Below are 16,997 nucleotides of genomic sequence, written 5' to 3' on the forward strand. Positions count from 1 at the left end.
CACTTATTTCTGGTCTGTGTCCAGAACCATCCCCAGGAACAGTAGACGTGTCGTAGGAACCAGCTGTGACTTTGGACTGTTTAGAATCCAACCGTGCTGTTGTAGCACTTTCCAAAATAGTGCTACCCCGACTAGCAACTGCTCCTTGGACCTCGCCCTTATAAGGAGATTGTCCAAGTACGGGATAATTAAAACTCCCCTTTTTCGAAGGAGTATCATCATTCCGGCCATTACCTTGGTAACACCCTCGGTGCCATGTACAGTCCAAACGGCAGAGTCTGGACTTGGTAATGGTAATCCTGTACCACAAATCTGAGGTACTCCTGGCGAGGATAGTAAATGGGGACATGCAGGTAAGCATCCTTGATGTCCCGGGATACCATGTAATCCCCCTCGTCCAGGCTTGCAATAACCGCCCTGAGCGATTCCATCTTGAACTTGAATTTTTTTATGTATGTGTTCAAGGATTTTAAATATAAAAAAGGGTCACACCGAACCATGCGGTTTCGGTACTTCAAACCGTGTGGAATAGTAACCCCGTCCTTGTTGAAGTAGGGGCACCTTAAGTATTACCTGCTGGGAATACAGCTTATTAATTGCCTCTAGCACAGCCTCCCTGCCTGAGGGAGTTGTCGGCAAGGCATATTTGAGGAAACGGCGGGGGGAAGACATCTCGAATTCCAGCTTGTACCCCTGAAATACTACTTGAATGAAACAGGGATCCACCTGTGAGCGAGCCCACTGATCGCTGAAATTTTTGAGACGGCCCCCCACCGTACCTGGCTACACCTGTGGAGCCCCCGCGTCATGCTGTGGACTCAGAGGAAGCAAGAGAAGAATTATGATTCTGGGAAGAGGCTGACTGGTGCAGCTTTTTCCCTCTTTCCTTGTCTCTGTACAGAAAGGAAGCGCCTTTGACCCGCTTGCTTTTCTGAAGCCGAAAGGACTGTACCTGATAATACAGTGCTTTCTTAGTCTGTGAGGAAAACTGAGGTAAAAATATTTCTTCCCAGCTGTTGCTGCGGATACGAGGTCCCAGAGACCATCCCCAAATAATTCCTCACCCTTATAAGGCAGAATCTCTATGCGCCTTTTAAAGTCAGCATCACCTGTCCAGTGACAGGTCTCTAATACCCTCCTGACAGAATGGACATTACATTCATTTTGGATGCCAGCCGGCAAAATATCCCTCTGTGCATCCCTCATATATAAGACGACGTCTTTAATATGTTCTCATGTTAGCAAACTAGTATGTTTGACAGGGTCACCGACCACGCTGCAGCAGCACGCTCTGCAGGTTTCAGTCTAGTACCTGAGTGTGTAAATACAAACTTCAGGATAGCCTCCTGCTTTTTATCAACAGGTACCTTCAAAGTGGCCGTTCCTAAAACGGCAGTGCCACCTATTTTGACAACCGTGTGAGCGCCTTATCCACCCTAGGGGATATCTCCCAGCGTAACTTATCCTCTGGCGGGAAAAGGTACGCCATCAGTAACTTTTTAGAAATTACCAGTTTCTTATCAGGGGGAACCCACGCTTTTCACACACTTCATTCATTCATCTGATGGGGGAACAAAACACTGCCTGCTTTTTCTCCCCAAACATAAAAACCCATTTTTAGAGGTTAATGTCAGAAATGTGTAACACATTTTTTATTGCCGGGATCAAGTCACGGATGTTCCTAGTGGATTGTGTATATTTCTCAACCTTGTCGACACTGGAGTCAGACTCCGTGTCGACATATGTGTCTGCCATCTGAATGAGCGGGCGTTTTTGAGCCCCTGATGGCCTTTGAGACGCCTGGGCAGGCGCAGGCTGAGAAGCCGGCTGTCCCACAGCTGTTACGTCATCCACCCTTTTATGTAAGGAGTTGACACTGTCGGTTAATACCTTTCACCTAACCATCCACTCTGGTGTCGGCCCCACAGGGGGCGACATCACATTTATCGGCATCTGCTCCGTCACTATATAAGCCTCCTCCTCAAACATGTCGACACAGCCGTACCGACACACCGCACACACACAGGGAATGCTCTGACTGAGGACAGGACCCCACAAAGGCCTTTGGGGAGACAGAGAGAGAGTATGCCAGCACACACCAGAGCGCTATATAATGTGGGGATTAACACTATAACTGAGTGAATTTTCCCCCAAAGCTGCTTGTATATACAATATTGCGCCTAAATTTAGTGCCCCCCCTCTCTTTTTAACCCTTTGAGCCTGAAAACTACAGGGGAGAGCTTGGGGAGCTTTCTTCCAGCTGCACTGTGAAGAGAAAATGGCGCCAGTGTGTCTGAGGGAGATAGCTCCGCCCCTTTTCCGCGGCCTATTCTCCCGCTTTTTTCTGGATTCTGGCAGGGGTATTTACCACATATATAGCCTCTGGGGCTATATATTGTGGTATTTTTGCCAGCCAAGGTGTTTTTATTGCTGCTCAGGGCGCCCCCCCCAAGCGCCCTGCACCCTCAGTGACCGGAGTGTGAAGTGTGTATGAGGAGCAATGACGCACAGCTGCAGTGCTGTGCGCTACCTTGGTGAAGACTGATGTCTTCTGCCGCCGCTTTTCCGGACCTCTTCTTGCTTCTGGCTCTGTAAGGGGGACTGGCGGCGCGGCTCCGGGACCGAACACCAAGGCTGGGCCTGCGGTCGATCCCTCTGGAGCTGATGGTGTCCAGTAGCCTAAGAAGCACAAGCTGGCTGCAAGCAGGCAGGTTCGCTTCTTCTCCCCTTAGTCCCTCGCTGCAGTGAGCCTGTTGCCAGCAGGTCTCACTGAAAATAAAAAACCTAATTCTATACTTTCTTTCTAGAGGCTCAGGAGAGCCCCTAGTGTGCATCTAACCTCGGCCGGGCACAAGATCTAACTGAGGCTTGGAAGAGGGTCATAGTGGGAGGAGCCAGTGCACACCAGGTGACCTAAAGCTTTCTTTAGTTGTGCCCAGTCTCCTGCGGAGCCGCTAATCCCCATGGTCCTTTCGGAGTTCCCAGCATCCACTAGGACGTCAGAGAAAACACACTTTGGATGCAGGTTGAAAATCCCTGTAATTGAAACCAAATAAACATTATATCACTTATATGTGTTTAATGAACATTTATTTGAGCTTCTACTAACACAGTGTTACAAAAAGAATCGACTAGAACATAAAACAAATTATTATTCATGAAGTTACTATATTCCTTGACTGAAACTTTATATTATATGGATGGTGAATGGACAATTTGTGGCTAGATGTCTAAACAACACTGTCTTGTGGACAGCCTGGGCAGTTGTTTGGGGAGGGAGTGCCATCAAAACAGAGATGAGATCCCTGGTTCTACCAGTAGGTGACATGATTCTCTCAGCAACAATGGATGATGTTATCTTCATTAAAGATCACATAAATGCCGTTTCTAGCTTGATGGCAATTGATAATGTTTACACATGTACGTTCCAGATATTTAAGTACATTAATAAATCTGTAACATTTAAAAAGGAAACAAACTCGTTACTGAATATTAATTCAGAGCACAGCTAAATATTTCTGATATTAATACTATACCTACTGTGTTGAGACTTACCTAAACCTGTCCAGCCCGCTATCTGTCTCACATATAGAGTTGCTACTTAGAATTAGCTGCAATGTGCTGAAGCAGCCTGATTCTGGATTATATGTTTGTTTGTTTGTTTGTTATGGTCTGCCTTTGTCTGAGACATAGACTGAGCAATTATTCGATTATGGTTTCATTTTACTAATATCATATGAAAGACTGACAATTTTGGGGTCTATTCATAAAACAGTGAAAAGAAAGGAGAAACAGACCAGTGGAGAAGTTGCTCAAGGCAACCAATCAACATCTCCCTTAAATGTATAGAATGTACTTGATAAAGGCTTCCTTCAAAGCTGATTGGTTGCTCTGGGCAACTTCTCCACTGGTCCTTTTCTACACTCTTTTCACTGCTTCATGAATAGACTCCTGTGTCACCTCATACACATTTGGATAGTCCAAACAAAAAGTAAGTCTTAGTAGGGAGCAAGGTGGGGATGGCAAGTGTACAATTTGTCCAGAAAATAGGAATTAGCCTATCTAAGGAGTAATTAGAGAATATCTAAGGCTCTTTAGATCCAGAAAGAGAAGTGTGAAAGAAAAACCTTTTGGAGTGCCATTGTCAGCTTGTAACTTCAATATTCTGGTATATTCAATAAGAGTCGGACACTGCTGTCTTGTCGGAAAGACAGCAGTTTTTGACTGATTTAGGTTGGAAGGGGTTCTGACGTATTAAATAGGGGCAGTTTTTTTCTGACAAGTCGGGAATTCCCAACTTGTCGTAAAACACGTGGATAGGCAGAATAGTCACCGATTCGCGTGCTTCTGTCGGAAACGGGGCGAAATCCAACAGGTTTTGGCCCCGTTTCTGACAATCTCAATACGACTTTAAAAAAAAGTCAAATTGAGGTGAGGAGACGGTGCGGCAGGCTATGAGGAGCGGTGTAGCGGGCTACGGGGAGCGGTGCGGCAGCTACGAAGAGTGGGCATAGCCATGTTTTAGCACAGATTAATTAGTACTACAGACAGTTTGATTTAACAATCTGTGCACAAGACAGGTATAAATATCAAGCCCATGACTGCTAGGGGGGAATTCAATTGCTGACGATGAAGTACTGTATCATGCATATTGATCAGTAACTGTGACCCTGGCTGTACAAGTTTTCTTGTGCTTCTCTATGGAGTGGGAGGAAAAACTTGATGGAGGTGATTTGCCATTCCCCTGTTAATGTATCTTGAAGACAGAGTTGAGAAACCCTTCTATAGTCCTTATGGTCCACTGGTTTCTCTAACAAGGTGTCTGGCCTTAGGAGTTGTGCTTGAGCATTTTGTTTGTGTTACCTACAGGGATACTTTCTTGGTGCAGCTGAGGACATGATGTCAGAATTTATAGATGGCTGTTGTTGGAAACCAATTTGACCCCATTGTCATTGGGGGCCATTCCGACCCGATCACAGTGTGCTTTTGTTCGGATAGCTGTGACTGGGTTACTACTGCGCATGCGCGGGGGCCATAATGCGCACACACGTCGTTGCACCTTCCATTGAAACTTTAGCAGAGAACCACATTTTGAGGTGCAGTGTGCTGAATATTAAACATTTCTTGAAACAAACACAAAGTGCCACATGTAATAAGCACAGTCGCAATGTCCTTCCATTCTCATGATTAAATCAAGCATTATTATTAGAAATACCAGATACATTTTATGTAATGAAAGGGTTGAATCTTAGGAGTTGGTATTAATGTGACAATTATCCGCTTGCACTGTGCGTGTCTAATTGAGCGTGGCACATTGTGATACTACAGTACTTGAGGAAGATTGTGTTTTATCTAAAACCCTTTGGAAAATTGTGCTCTCTTTTAAGATTCTAATACACTGTACTTACCATAGACCATAAATTTATTGTAAAATACTTTTGATATTTCTCAAACATCTCTCTACACCAGACGTTCTCAAACGTGGTCCTCAAAGCACCCCAAAGGTCCAGGTTTTAAGTTTATCCATGCTTGGCTACAGGTGACTTAATTAGCACCTCTGTCAATTTGATTTAGTCATCTGTGCTGAGCCATGGATATACCGAAAACCTGGACCATTGGGGTGCCTTGAGGACTAAAATTGAAAACCTCTGATCTACAGAATTTTGTTTGTATTGTTTATATTTTTTCAGTGGAATCTAAATGAATAAACATCTGTGTTGTAACTACAAAGTTACTGATGATTTAAGAATAATATCATTTAGCCAAATAATGTCAAGTTATTTGTAGATCTATGTCTAAAAGAATGTAAAACCACAGACTCTTGCTAGAGCTTTTGGTATGTTCTGGCCCTAGACATTTTGGTTCCGTTACAGTACCTATGCACCCTTGAACATTGTGCTTTGATGACTTGGAGTGCTTATATATCACAAGTAGGTTGTAGCCTCTCTGTTCTCTCTCTCTTTGGCTTGTGCAACCGCCACATTGATGCACTGCAGCCACTCCTCTGCATTCTTCTCGTCCTTTGCTTTGAAGACATACGTCTTGTTATCTGTGAAGATTTCAAAAGCCCGAGGGAGGCTACGATCCCTGCGTTTCTTAGCCACAGCTTTAACACTCTGAACTTTGCTCAGTTCAATGGGACAATCATCAGGGTCATCTTTCTGGAAAAAAAATGGTTGAAAATTGCATATGCTCACTTAAAATATATACCTTAGTTATAAGCAAAGAGGTATAAAGTTGTCAAAGAGGTTATATTAAAAAGTTTGACAAAGAAAGAAGATGCAGGGGTAACTGTATTACCTGCGCAATGCAGGTATTGATGGCTTTCTCGCAAGTCTGGTAGATATTTTAAAGGGGCAATCATTGGAAAGGGAAAACCAACCTGATACAGTAGGTTATTATGGTCACCCCACCACACCGAGTCTACTAATGTGCCTAGAATAGAATTCCTGCATTGGCTCATATCTTCTGTAGGTCATGCCTTTTGTGAGAGGTGTCATTAGGTTATGACATATCCTTCTCTCTTACGCCAGATAAACCTTATTGGTAGCTGTTTATAGCACCTGCGTATCTACATACTTCGGATCAATTCCATACTCTGATTGGTCTGGACATCCCCAAATGTCTCGGCCACCAGCTCTGAAGGCATCTTGTTTATTCTACAAAATATACCATATCTGAGCTTTTGATGCAGTTAATGCCAGCATTGATAAAAGTCTAATATAAATGTGGATGTAGGCACACAACAGTTTTCTAGTTCAATAATTTCACCCGGTGAATTAGAACTTGGACAGTGTTAGTAGTTCAATCCTGTGACGATCCATATGAGCCTTATAAAATGTTTGATTGAAGTACATACCAACTCCTAGTTGAGTAGCTCCTTGCAAAATCCATTTCTATTATTGTGCAGTCTGTGATGCATGTGATCCTCATGAGCTCAGTACCACCTCTAGTTAGGAACCCCGTGATTGTAATAAATGCCTTAGATTTCAGGATATATCTGCACCTCCATGCCGAGATCCCCACCCAGTTCTGTTCAGAAACCACTTCTCACAAGAGAACCCCACAGATTGGGGAGCCTGGGAGGCTAGACTGATCCACTAAGGGAAATTTTACTATGGAATTCAGTGGTTAACTGTTTTTCTCTGACGTCCTAGTGGATGCTGGGAACTCCAAAAGGACCATGGGGAATAGCGGCTCCGCAGGAGACTGGGCACAACTAAAGAAAGCTTTTAGGTCACCTGGTGTGCACTGGCTCCTCCCACTATGACCCTCCTCCAAGCCTCAGTTAGATTTTGTGCCCGGCCTAGGTTGGATGCACACTAGGGGCTCTCCTGAGCTTCTAGAAAGAAAGTATATAATTAGGTTTTTTATTTTACAGTGAGACCTGCTGGCAACAGGCTCACTGCAGCGAGGGACTAAGGGGAGAAGAAGCGAACCTACCTGCTTGCAGCTAGCTTGGGCTTCTTAGGCTACTGGACACCATTAGCTCCAGAGGGATCGACTGCATGGAACTGGCCTTGGTGTTCGGTCCCGAAGCCGCGCCGCCGTCCCCCTTAAAAAGCCAGAAGCAAGAAGAGGTCCGTAAAATCGGCGGCAGAAGACATCAGTCTTCACCAAGGTAGCGCACAGCACTGCAGCTGTGCGCCATTGTCCTCATGCACACTTCACACTCCGGTCACTGAGGGTGCAGGGCGCTGGGGGGGGGGCGCCCTGAGCAGCAATAAAAACACCTTGGCTGGCATATATATCACAATATATAGCCCCAGAGGCTATATATGTGATAAATACCCCTGCCAGAATCCATAAAAAAGCGGGAGAAAAGTCTGCGAAAAAGGGGCGGAGCTATCTCTCTCAGCACACTGGCGCCATTTTCTCTTCACAGTGCAACTGGAAGACAGCTCCCCAGGCTCTCCCCTGTAGTTTTCAGGCTCAAAGGGTTAAAAAGAGAGGGGGGGCACTAAATTTAGGCGCAATATTGTATATACAAGCAGCTATTGGGAAAAATTCACTCAATATAGTGTTAATCCCTAAATTATATAGCGCTCTGGTGTGTGCTGGCATACTCTCTCTCTGTCTCCCCAAAGGGCTGTGTGGGGTCCTGTCCTCAGTCAGAGCATTCCCTGTGTGTGTGCGGTGTGTCGGTACGGCTGTGTCGACACGTTTGATGAGGAGGCTTATGTGATGGCAGAGCAGAGGCCGATAAATGTGATGTCGCCCCCTGTGGGGCCGACACCAGAGTGGATGGATAGGTGGAAGGTATAAACCGACAGTGTCAACTCCTTACATAAAAGGCTGGATGACGTAACAGCTATGGGACAGCCGGCTTCTCAGCCCGCGCCTGCCCAGGCGTCTCAAAGGCCATCAGGGGCTCAAAAACGCCCGCTCCCTCAGATGGCAGACACAGATGTCGACACGGAGTCTGACTCCAGTGTCGACGAGGTTGAGACATATACACAATCCACTAGGAACATCCGTTACATGATCCCGGCAATAAAAAATGTGTTACACATTTCTGACATTAACCCAAGTACCACTAAAAAAGGGTTTTATGTTTGGGGAGAAAAAGCAGGCAGTGTTTTGTTCCCCCATCAAATGAGTGAATGAAGTGTGGAAAAAGCGTGGGTTCCCCCGATAAGAAACTGGTAATTTCTAAAAAGTTACTGATGGCGTACCCTTTCCCGCCAGAGGATAAGTTACGCTGGGAGATATCTCCTAGGGTGGATAAGGCGCTCACACGTTTGTCAAAAAAGGTGGCACTGCCGTCTTAGGATACGGCCACTTTGAAGGTACCTGCTGATAAAAAGCAGGAGGCTATCCTGAAGTCTGTATTTACACACTCGGGTACTAGACTGAGACCTGCAGATAGTGCTGCTGCAGCGTGGTCTGTAACCCTGTCAAACAGGGATACTATTTTGCGAACATAAGACGTCGTCTTATATATGAGGGATGCACAGAGGGATATTTTGCCGGCTGGCATCCAGAATTAATGCAATGTCCATTCGGTCAGGAGGTTATTAGAGACCCGACACTGGACAGGTGATGCTGACTTTAAAAGGCACATAGAGCCTTATAAGGGTGAGGAATTGTTTGGGGATGGTCTCTGGGACCTCGTATCCACAGCAACAGCTGGGAAGAAATTTTTTTTACCTCAGGTTTCCTCACAGCCTCAGAAAGCACTGTATTATCAGGTACAGTCCTTTCAGCTTCAGAAATGCAAGCGTGTAAAACGAGGGAAGAGGGAAAAAGCTGCACCAGTCAGCCAGTTCCCAGAATCAAAATTCTTCCCCCGCTTCCTCTGAGTCCACTGCATGACGGGGGGGCTCCACAGGCGTAGCCAGGTACGGTGGGGGGCCGCCTCAAAAATTTCAGCGATCAGTGGGCTCGCTCACAGGTGGATCCCTAGATCCTTCAAGTAGTATTTCAGGGGTACAAGCTGGAATTCGAGGCGTCTCCCCGCCGCCGTTTCCTCAAATCTGCCTTGCCGACAACTCCCTCAGGCAGGGAGACTGTGCTAGAGGCAATTCACAAGCTGTATTCAGAGCAGGTGATAGTCAAGGTGCCCCTACTTCAACAAGGACGGGGTTACTATTCCACACTGTTTGTGGTACCGAAACCGGACGGTTCGGTGAGACCCATTTTATATTTGAAATCCTTGAACACATACATAAAAAAATTCAAGTTCAAGATGGAATCGCTCAGGGCGATTATTGCAAGCCTGGAGGAGGGGGATTACATGGTATCCCTGGACATCAAGGAGGCTTACCTACATGTCCCCATTTACCATCCTCACCAGGAGTACCTCAGATTTGTGGTACAGGATTGCCATTACCAATTCCAAACACTGCCGTTTGGACTGTCCACAGCACTGAGGGTCTTTACCAAGGTAATGGCAGAAATGATTATACTCCTTCGAGAAAGGCAGTTTTTAATTATCCCGTACTTGGACGATCTCCTTATAAAGGCGAGGTCCAAGGAGCAGTTGTTGGTCGGAGTAGCACTATCTCGGGAAGTGCTACAACAGCACGGATGGATTCTATACATTCCAAAGTCACAGCTGGTTCCTACCACACGCCTACTGTTCCTGGGGATGGTTCTGGACACAGAACAGAAAAAAGTGTTTCTCCCGCAGGAGAAAGCCAAGGAGCTGTCATCTCTAGTCAGAGACCTCCTGAAACCAAAACAGGTATCAGTGCATCACTGCACACGAGTCCTGGGAAAAATGGTAGCTTCTTACGAAGCAAAATTCCATTCGGCAGGTTCCATGCAAGAACCTTTCAGTGGGACCTCTTGGACAAGTGGTCGGGATCGCATCTTCAGATGCATCGGCTGATAACCCTGTCTCCAAGGACCAGGGTATCTCTACTGTGGTGGCTGCAGAGTGCTCATCTTCAAGAGGGCTGCAGATTCGGCAAACAGGACTGGGTCCTGGTAACCACGGATGCCAGCCTTCGAGGCTGGGGGGCAGTCACATAGGGAAGAAATTTCCAAGGACTTTGGTCAAGTCAGGAGTCGTCCCTACACATAAATATTCTGGAACTGAGGGCCATTTACAATGCCCTAAGTCTGGCAAGGCCTCTGCTTCAAAACCAGCCGGTACTGATCCAATCAGACAACATCACGGCAGTCGCCCATGTAAACCGACAGGGCGGCACAAGAAGCAGGATGGCGATGGCAGAAGCCACAAGGATTCTCCGATGGGCGGAAAATCATGTGTTAGCACTGTCAGCAGTGTTCATTCCGGGAGTGGACAACTGGGAAGCAGACTTCCTCAGCGGACACGACCTACACCCGGGAGAGTGGGGACTTCATCCAGAAGTCTTCCAACTGTTGGTAAACCGTTGGGAAAGGCCACAGGTGGACATGATGGCGTCCCGCCTAAACAAAAAACTAGAGAGATATTGCGCCAGGTCAAGGGACCCTCAGGCGATAGCTGTGGACGCTCTAGTGACACCGTGGGTGTACCAGTCAGTTTATGTGTTCCCTCCTCTGCCTCTCATACCAAGGGTACTGAGAATAATAAGAAAAAGAGGAGTAAGAACAATACTCGTCGTTCCGGATTGGCCAAGACAAGCGTGGTACCCGGAACTTCAAGAGATGATCTCAGAGGACCCATGGCCTCTGCCGCTCAGACAGGACCTGCTGCAGCAGGGGCCCTGTCTGTTCCAAGACTTACCGCGGCTGCGTTTGACGGCATGGCGGTTGAACGCCGGATCCTGAAGGAAAAGGGCATTCCGGAGGAAGTCATTCCTACGCTGATTAAAGCCAGGAAAGATGTAACTGCAAAGCATTATCACCGCATATGGCGGATGTATGTTGATTGGTGTGAGGCCAAAAAGGCCCCAACAGAGGAATTTCAACTGGGTCGATTTCTGCATTTCCTACAAGCAGGAGTGACTATGGGCCTGAAATTAGGCTCCATTAAGGTACAGATCTCGGCTCTGTCGATTTTCTTCCAGAAAGAACTAGCTTCACTACCTGAAGTTCAGACGTTTGTTAAGGGAGTGCTGCATATTCAGCCCCTTTTGTGCCTCCAGTGGCACCTTGGGATCTCAACGTGGTGTTGAGTTTCTTAAAATCACATTGGTTTGAGCCACTCAAAACCGTGGATCTAAAATATCTCACGTGGAAAGTGGTCATGTTATTGGCCTTGGCTTCAGCCAGGCGTGTGTCAGAATTGGCGGCTTTGTCATGTAAAAGCCCTTATCTGATTTTCCATATGGATAGGGCAGAATTGAGGACTCGTCCCCAGTTTCTCCCTAAGGTGGTATCAGCTTTTCACTTGAACCAACCTTTTGTGGTGCCTGCGGCTACTAGGGACTTGGAGGATTCCAAGTTGCTGGAGGTAGTCAGGGCCTTGAAAATTTATGTTTCCAGGACGGCTAGAGTCAGGAAAACTGACTCGCTTTTTATCCTGTATGCACCCAACAAGCTGGGTGCTCCTGCTTCTAAGCAGACTATTGCTCGCTGGATTTGTAGCACAATTCAGCTGGCGCATTCTGCGGCTGGACTGCCGCATCCTAAATCAGTAAAAGCCCATTCCACAAGGAAGGTGGGTTCATCTTGGGCGGCTGCCCGAGGGGTCTCGGCTTTACAACTTTGCCGAGCTGCTACTTGGTCAGGGGCAAACACGTTTGCAAAATTCTACAAATTTGATACCCTGGCTGAGGAGGACCTTGAGTTCTCTCATTCGGTGCTGCAGAGTCATCCGCACTCTCCCGCCCGTTTGGGAGCTTTGGTATAATCCCCATGGTCCTTTCGGAGTTCCCAGCATTCACTAGGACGTCAGAGAAAATAAGATTTTACTCACCGGTAAATCTATTTCTCGTAGTCCGTAGTGGATGCTGGGCGCCCGTCCCAAGTGCGGATTGTCTGCAATACTTGTACATAGTTATTGTTAACTAAAGGGTTATTGTTGAGCCATCTGTTGAGAGGCTCAGTTGTTTTCATACTGTTAAACTGGGTATGGTATCACGAGTTATACGGTGTGATTGGTGTGGCTGGTAAGAGTCTTACCCGGGATTCAAAATCCTTCCTTATTATGTCAGCTCGTCCGGGCACAGTGTCCTAACTGAGGCTTGGAGGAGGGTCATAGTGGGAGGAGCCAGTGCACACCAGGTGACCTAAAAGCTTTCTTTAGTTGTGCCCAGTCTCCTGCGGAGCCGCTATTCCCCATGGTCCTTTCGGAGTTCCCAGCATCCACTACGGACTACGAGAAATAGATTTACCGGTGAGTAAAATCTTATTCTTTCCTGTAACTTACTCCCATAATAATCAGAATAATAAGAATTTTATATATATATATATATATATATATATATTTGTGTGTGCGTGTGTGTGTGTGTGTGTGTGTGTGTGTGTGTGTGTGTGTGTGTGTGTGTAAAAGTAGGGGAGAAGAACAAGCGCCTTATGGTGTAGTAAGTTGTTAAATGGTGTGCTAAGATATGCAGATAAAGAATTGCGTACCCGATATTAACTTGTATCAAGGCCTATCAAAACACCTTTCCAGTAGTTCCACACCACTTAGATGTCAGGAGACAAAAGATAATCACCACATAATGTAGTGGTCCAATCAGTCAGGTAAGGGCCCCTCAAACCCTCATGTCATGCGTACCAAATATATGATAAAATTGTGCACATCAGATGAACCTTTGTCCAGGTCGCACACAAGCTCAGTATGGCTTAAACGGCTCACACAATGTATCCACTCCTTGCTCCCAACATGACCATCTCCAGGAGGGACGCATGACATGTGGGTTTGAGGGGCCCTTACCTGACTGATTGAACCACTACATTATGTGGCGATTATCTTTTGTCTCCTGACATCTAGGTGGTGTGGAACTACTGGAAAGGAGTTTTGATAGGCCTTGATACAAGTTAATATCGGGTACGCAATTCTTTATCTGCGTGTCTTAGCACACCATTTAACAACTTACTACACCATAAGGCGCATGTTCTTCTCCCCTACTTTTACAGAAATTAGTGGTCGTATGCACCTTACGTCACTTCTGAAGAACCTAGCTGCCACCAAGAAGAGTGGAGGGTGTACACAGAGGACTAAAGAGTTCAGTTTACACTCACTGTGATTGTGTATACAGTGATTGTGTGGCTTCTGATACCCATTGATCAACACACACAAGGCTACCGACTTTTGGATAAGCGCACTGATCTATAAAATCTGTTTGTATATATATATATATATATATATTAGAGATGAGCGGGTTCGGTTCCTCGGAATCCGAACCCCCCCGAACTTCAGCCTTTTTACACGGGTCCGAGGCAGACTCGGATCTTCCCGCCTTGCTCGGCTAACCCGAGCGCGCCCGAACGTCATCATCCCGCTGTCGGATTCTCGCGAGGCTCGTATTCTATCGCGAGACTCGGATTCTATATAAGGAGCCGCGCGTCGCCGCCATTTTCACACGTGCATTGAGATTGATAGGGAGAGGACGTGGCTGGCGTCCTCTCCGTTTATAGTTACTGTTAGTAGTTAGTTGATCTGATTGCTGCTTAGCTTATTGTGGGGAGGATTGGGGAGAGCTGTTAGGAGGAGTACAGTCAGTGCAGAGTTTTGCTAGTTTTTTTTAATCCGTTCTCTGCCTGAAAAAAACGCTCCATACCATATCTGTTCTCAGCCTCAGTGTGCTGCATGATAAATCTATGTATATCTGACTGTGCTGAGTGCTCACTGCTCACACAGCTGAATTGTGGGGGAGACTGGGGTGCTGCCAGTGTGACTGACCAGTGACCACCAGTATATTATCTGCCTGAAAAAGTTAAACACTCCTGTGGTGTTTTTTTTTTTTATTCTATAAACGCATTCTGCTGACAGTGTCCAGCAGGTCCGTCATTCATTATATTATATAAATATTTACCTGCAGTAGTGTTATATTTTTTTTGTTCATCTCTATCATCTTTATCATCTCTATATTAGCAGACGCAGTACGGTAGTCCACGGCTGTGGCTACCTCTGTGTCGTCAGTGCTCGTCCATAATTGTATACCTACCTGTGGTGGGTTTTTTTTTCTATCTTCTTCATACTAGTAGTTTAGGAGTCTGCTGACAGTGTCCAGCAGGTCCGTCATTATATTATATATATACCTGCAGTAGTGATATATATATATTTTTTATATCATTATCATCTCTATACTAGCAGACGCAGTACGGTAGTCCACGGCTGTAGCTACCTCTGTGTCGTCAGTGCTCGTCCATATTGTATACCTACCTGTGGTGGGGTTTTTTTTTCTATCTTCTTCATACTAGTAGTTTAGGAGTCTGCTGACAGTGTCCAGCAGGTCCGTCATTATATTATATATATACCTGCAGTAGTGATATATATATATTTTTTATATCATTATCATCTCTATACTAGCAGACGCAGTACGGTAGTCCATGGCTGTAGCTACCTCTGTGTCGTCAGTGCTCGTCCATAATTGTATACCTACCTGTGGTGGTTTTTTTCTTTCTATCTTCTTCATACTAGTAGTTTAGGAGTCTGCTGACAGTGTACAGCAGGTCCGTCATTATATTATATATACCTGCAGTAGTGATATATATATATTTTTTATATCATTATCATTTCTATACTAGCAGACGCAGTACGGTAGTCCACGGCTGTAGCTACCTCTGTGTCGTCAGTGCTCGTCCATAATTGTATACCTACCTGTGGTGGTTTTTTTTTTTCTATCTTCTTCATACTAGTAGTTTAGGAGTCTGCTGACAGTGTCCAGCAGGTCCGTCATTATATTATATATACCTGCAGTAGTGATATATATATATTTTTTATATCATTATCATTTCTATACTAGCAGACGCAGTACGGTAGTCCACGGCTGTAGCTACCTCTGTGTCGTCAGTGCTCGTCCATAATTGTATACCTACCTGTGGTGGGTTTTTTTTTCTATCTTCTTCATACTAGTAGTTTAGGAGTCTGCTGACAGTGTCCAGCAGGTCCGTCATTATATTATATATATACACCTGCAGTAGTGATATATATATATTTTTTATATCATTATCATCTCTATACTAGCAGACGCAGTACGGTAGTCCACGGCTGTAGCTACCTCTGTGTCGTCAGTCACTCGTCATCCATAAGTATACTAGTATCCATCCATCTCCATTGTTTACCTGAGGTGCCTTTTAGTTGTGCCTATTAAAATATGGAGAACAAAAATGTTGAGGTTCCAAAAATAGGGAAAGATCAAGATCCACTTCCACCTCGTGCTGAAGCTGCTGCCACTAGTCATGGCCGAGACAATGAAATTCCATCAACGTCGTCTGCCAAGGCCGATGCCCAATGTCATAGTACAGAGCATGTAAAATCCAAAACACAAAATATCAGTAAAAAAAGGACTCAAAAATCTAAAATAAAATCGTCGGAAGAGAAGCGTAAACTTGCCAATATGCCATTTACCACACGGAGTGGCAAGGAACGGCTGAGGCCCTGGCCTATGTTCATGGCTAGTGGTTCAGCTTCACATGAGGATGGAAGCACTCAGCCTCTCGCTAGAAAAATGAAAAGACTTAAGCTGGCAAAAGCACAGCAAAGAACTGTGCGTTCTTCGAAATCACAAATCCACAAGGAGAGTCCAATTGTGTCGGTTGCGATGCCTGACCTTCGCAACACTGGACGTGAAGAGCATGCGCCTTCCACCATTTGCACGCCCCCTGCAAGTGCTGGAAGGAGCACCCGCAGTCCAGTTCCTGATAGTCAGATTGAAGATGTCAGTGTTGAAGTATACCAGGATGAGGAGGATATGGGTGTTGCTGGCGCTGGGGAGGAAATTGACAAGGAGGATTCTGATGGTGAGGTGGTTTGTTTAAGTCAGGCACCCGGGGAGACACCTGTTGTCCGTGGGAGGAATATGGCCATTGACATGCCTGGTGAAAATACCAAAAAAATCAGCTCTTCGGTGTGGAAGTATTTCAACAGAAATGCGGACAACATTTGTCAAGCCGTGTGTTGCCTTTGTCAAGCTGTAATAAGTAGGGGTAAGGACGTTAACCACCTCGGAACATCCTCCCTTATACGTCACCTGCAGCGCATTCATCATAAGTCAGTGACAAGTTCAAAAACTTTGGGCGACAGCGGAAGCAGTCCACTGACCAGTAAATCCCTTCCTCTTGTAACCAAGCTCACGCAAACCACCCCACCAACTCCCTCAGTGTCAATTTCCTCCTTCCCCAGGAATGCCAATAGTCCTGCAGGCCATGTCACTGGCAATTCTGACGAGTCCTCTCCTGCCTGGGATTCCTCCGATGCATCCTTGCGTGTAACGCCTACTGCTGCTGGCGCTGCTGTTGTTGCTGCTGGGAGTCGATGGTCATCCCAGAGCGGAAGTCGTAAGACGACTTTTACTACTTCCACCAAGCAATTGACTGTCCAACAGTCCTTTGCGAGGAAGATGAAATATCACAGCAGTCATCCTGCTGCAAAGCGGATAACTGAGGCCTTGACATCCTGGGCGGTGAGAAACGTGGTTCCGGTATCCATCATT

The 16,997-nt window shown here is 45.9% G+C and overlaps 1 protein-coding gene across 1 annotated transcript in view; it reads right to left on the reverse strand.

Moving 5' to 3' along the window:
* Positions 1-3,004: 3,004 nt before the first annotated feature.
* The window catches only part of VEPH1 (ventricular zone expressed PH domain containing 1), a 988,289-nt gene continuing 974,296 nt past the window's right edge, over positions 3,005-16,997 (reverse strand). The window contains exon 14 of the mRNA XM_063916128.1: positions 3,005-6,161. Coding sequence (XP_063772198.1) covers positions 5,925-6,161 — 237 coding nt within the window. The 3' untranslated portion in view covers positions 3,005-5,924. The remainder of the gene's footprint in view (positions 6,162-16,997) is intronic.

The sequence above is a fragment of the Pseudophryne corroboree genome, chromosome 4 (assembly GCF_028390025.1).
Source record: "Pseudophryne corroboree isolate aPseCor3 chromosome 4, aPseCor3.hap2, whole genome shotgun sequence".
Classification (NCBI taxonomy): domain Eukaryota; kingdom Metazoa; phylum Chordata; class Amphibia; order Anura; family Myobatrachidae; genus Pseudophryne; species Pseudophryne corroboree.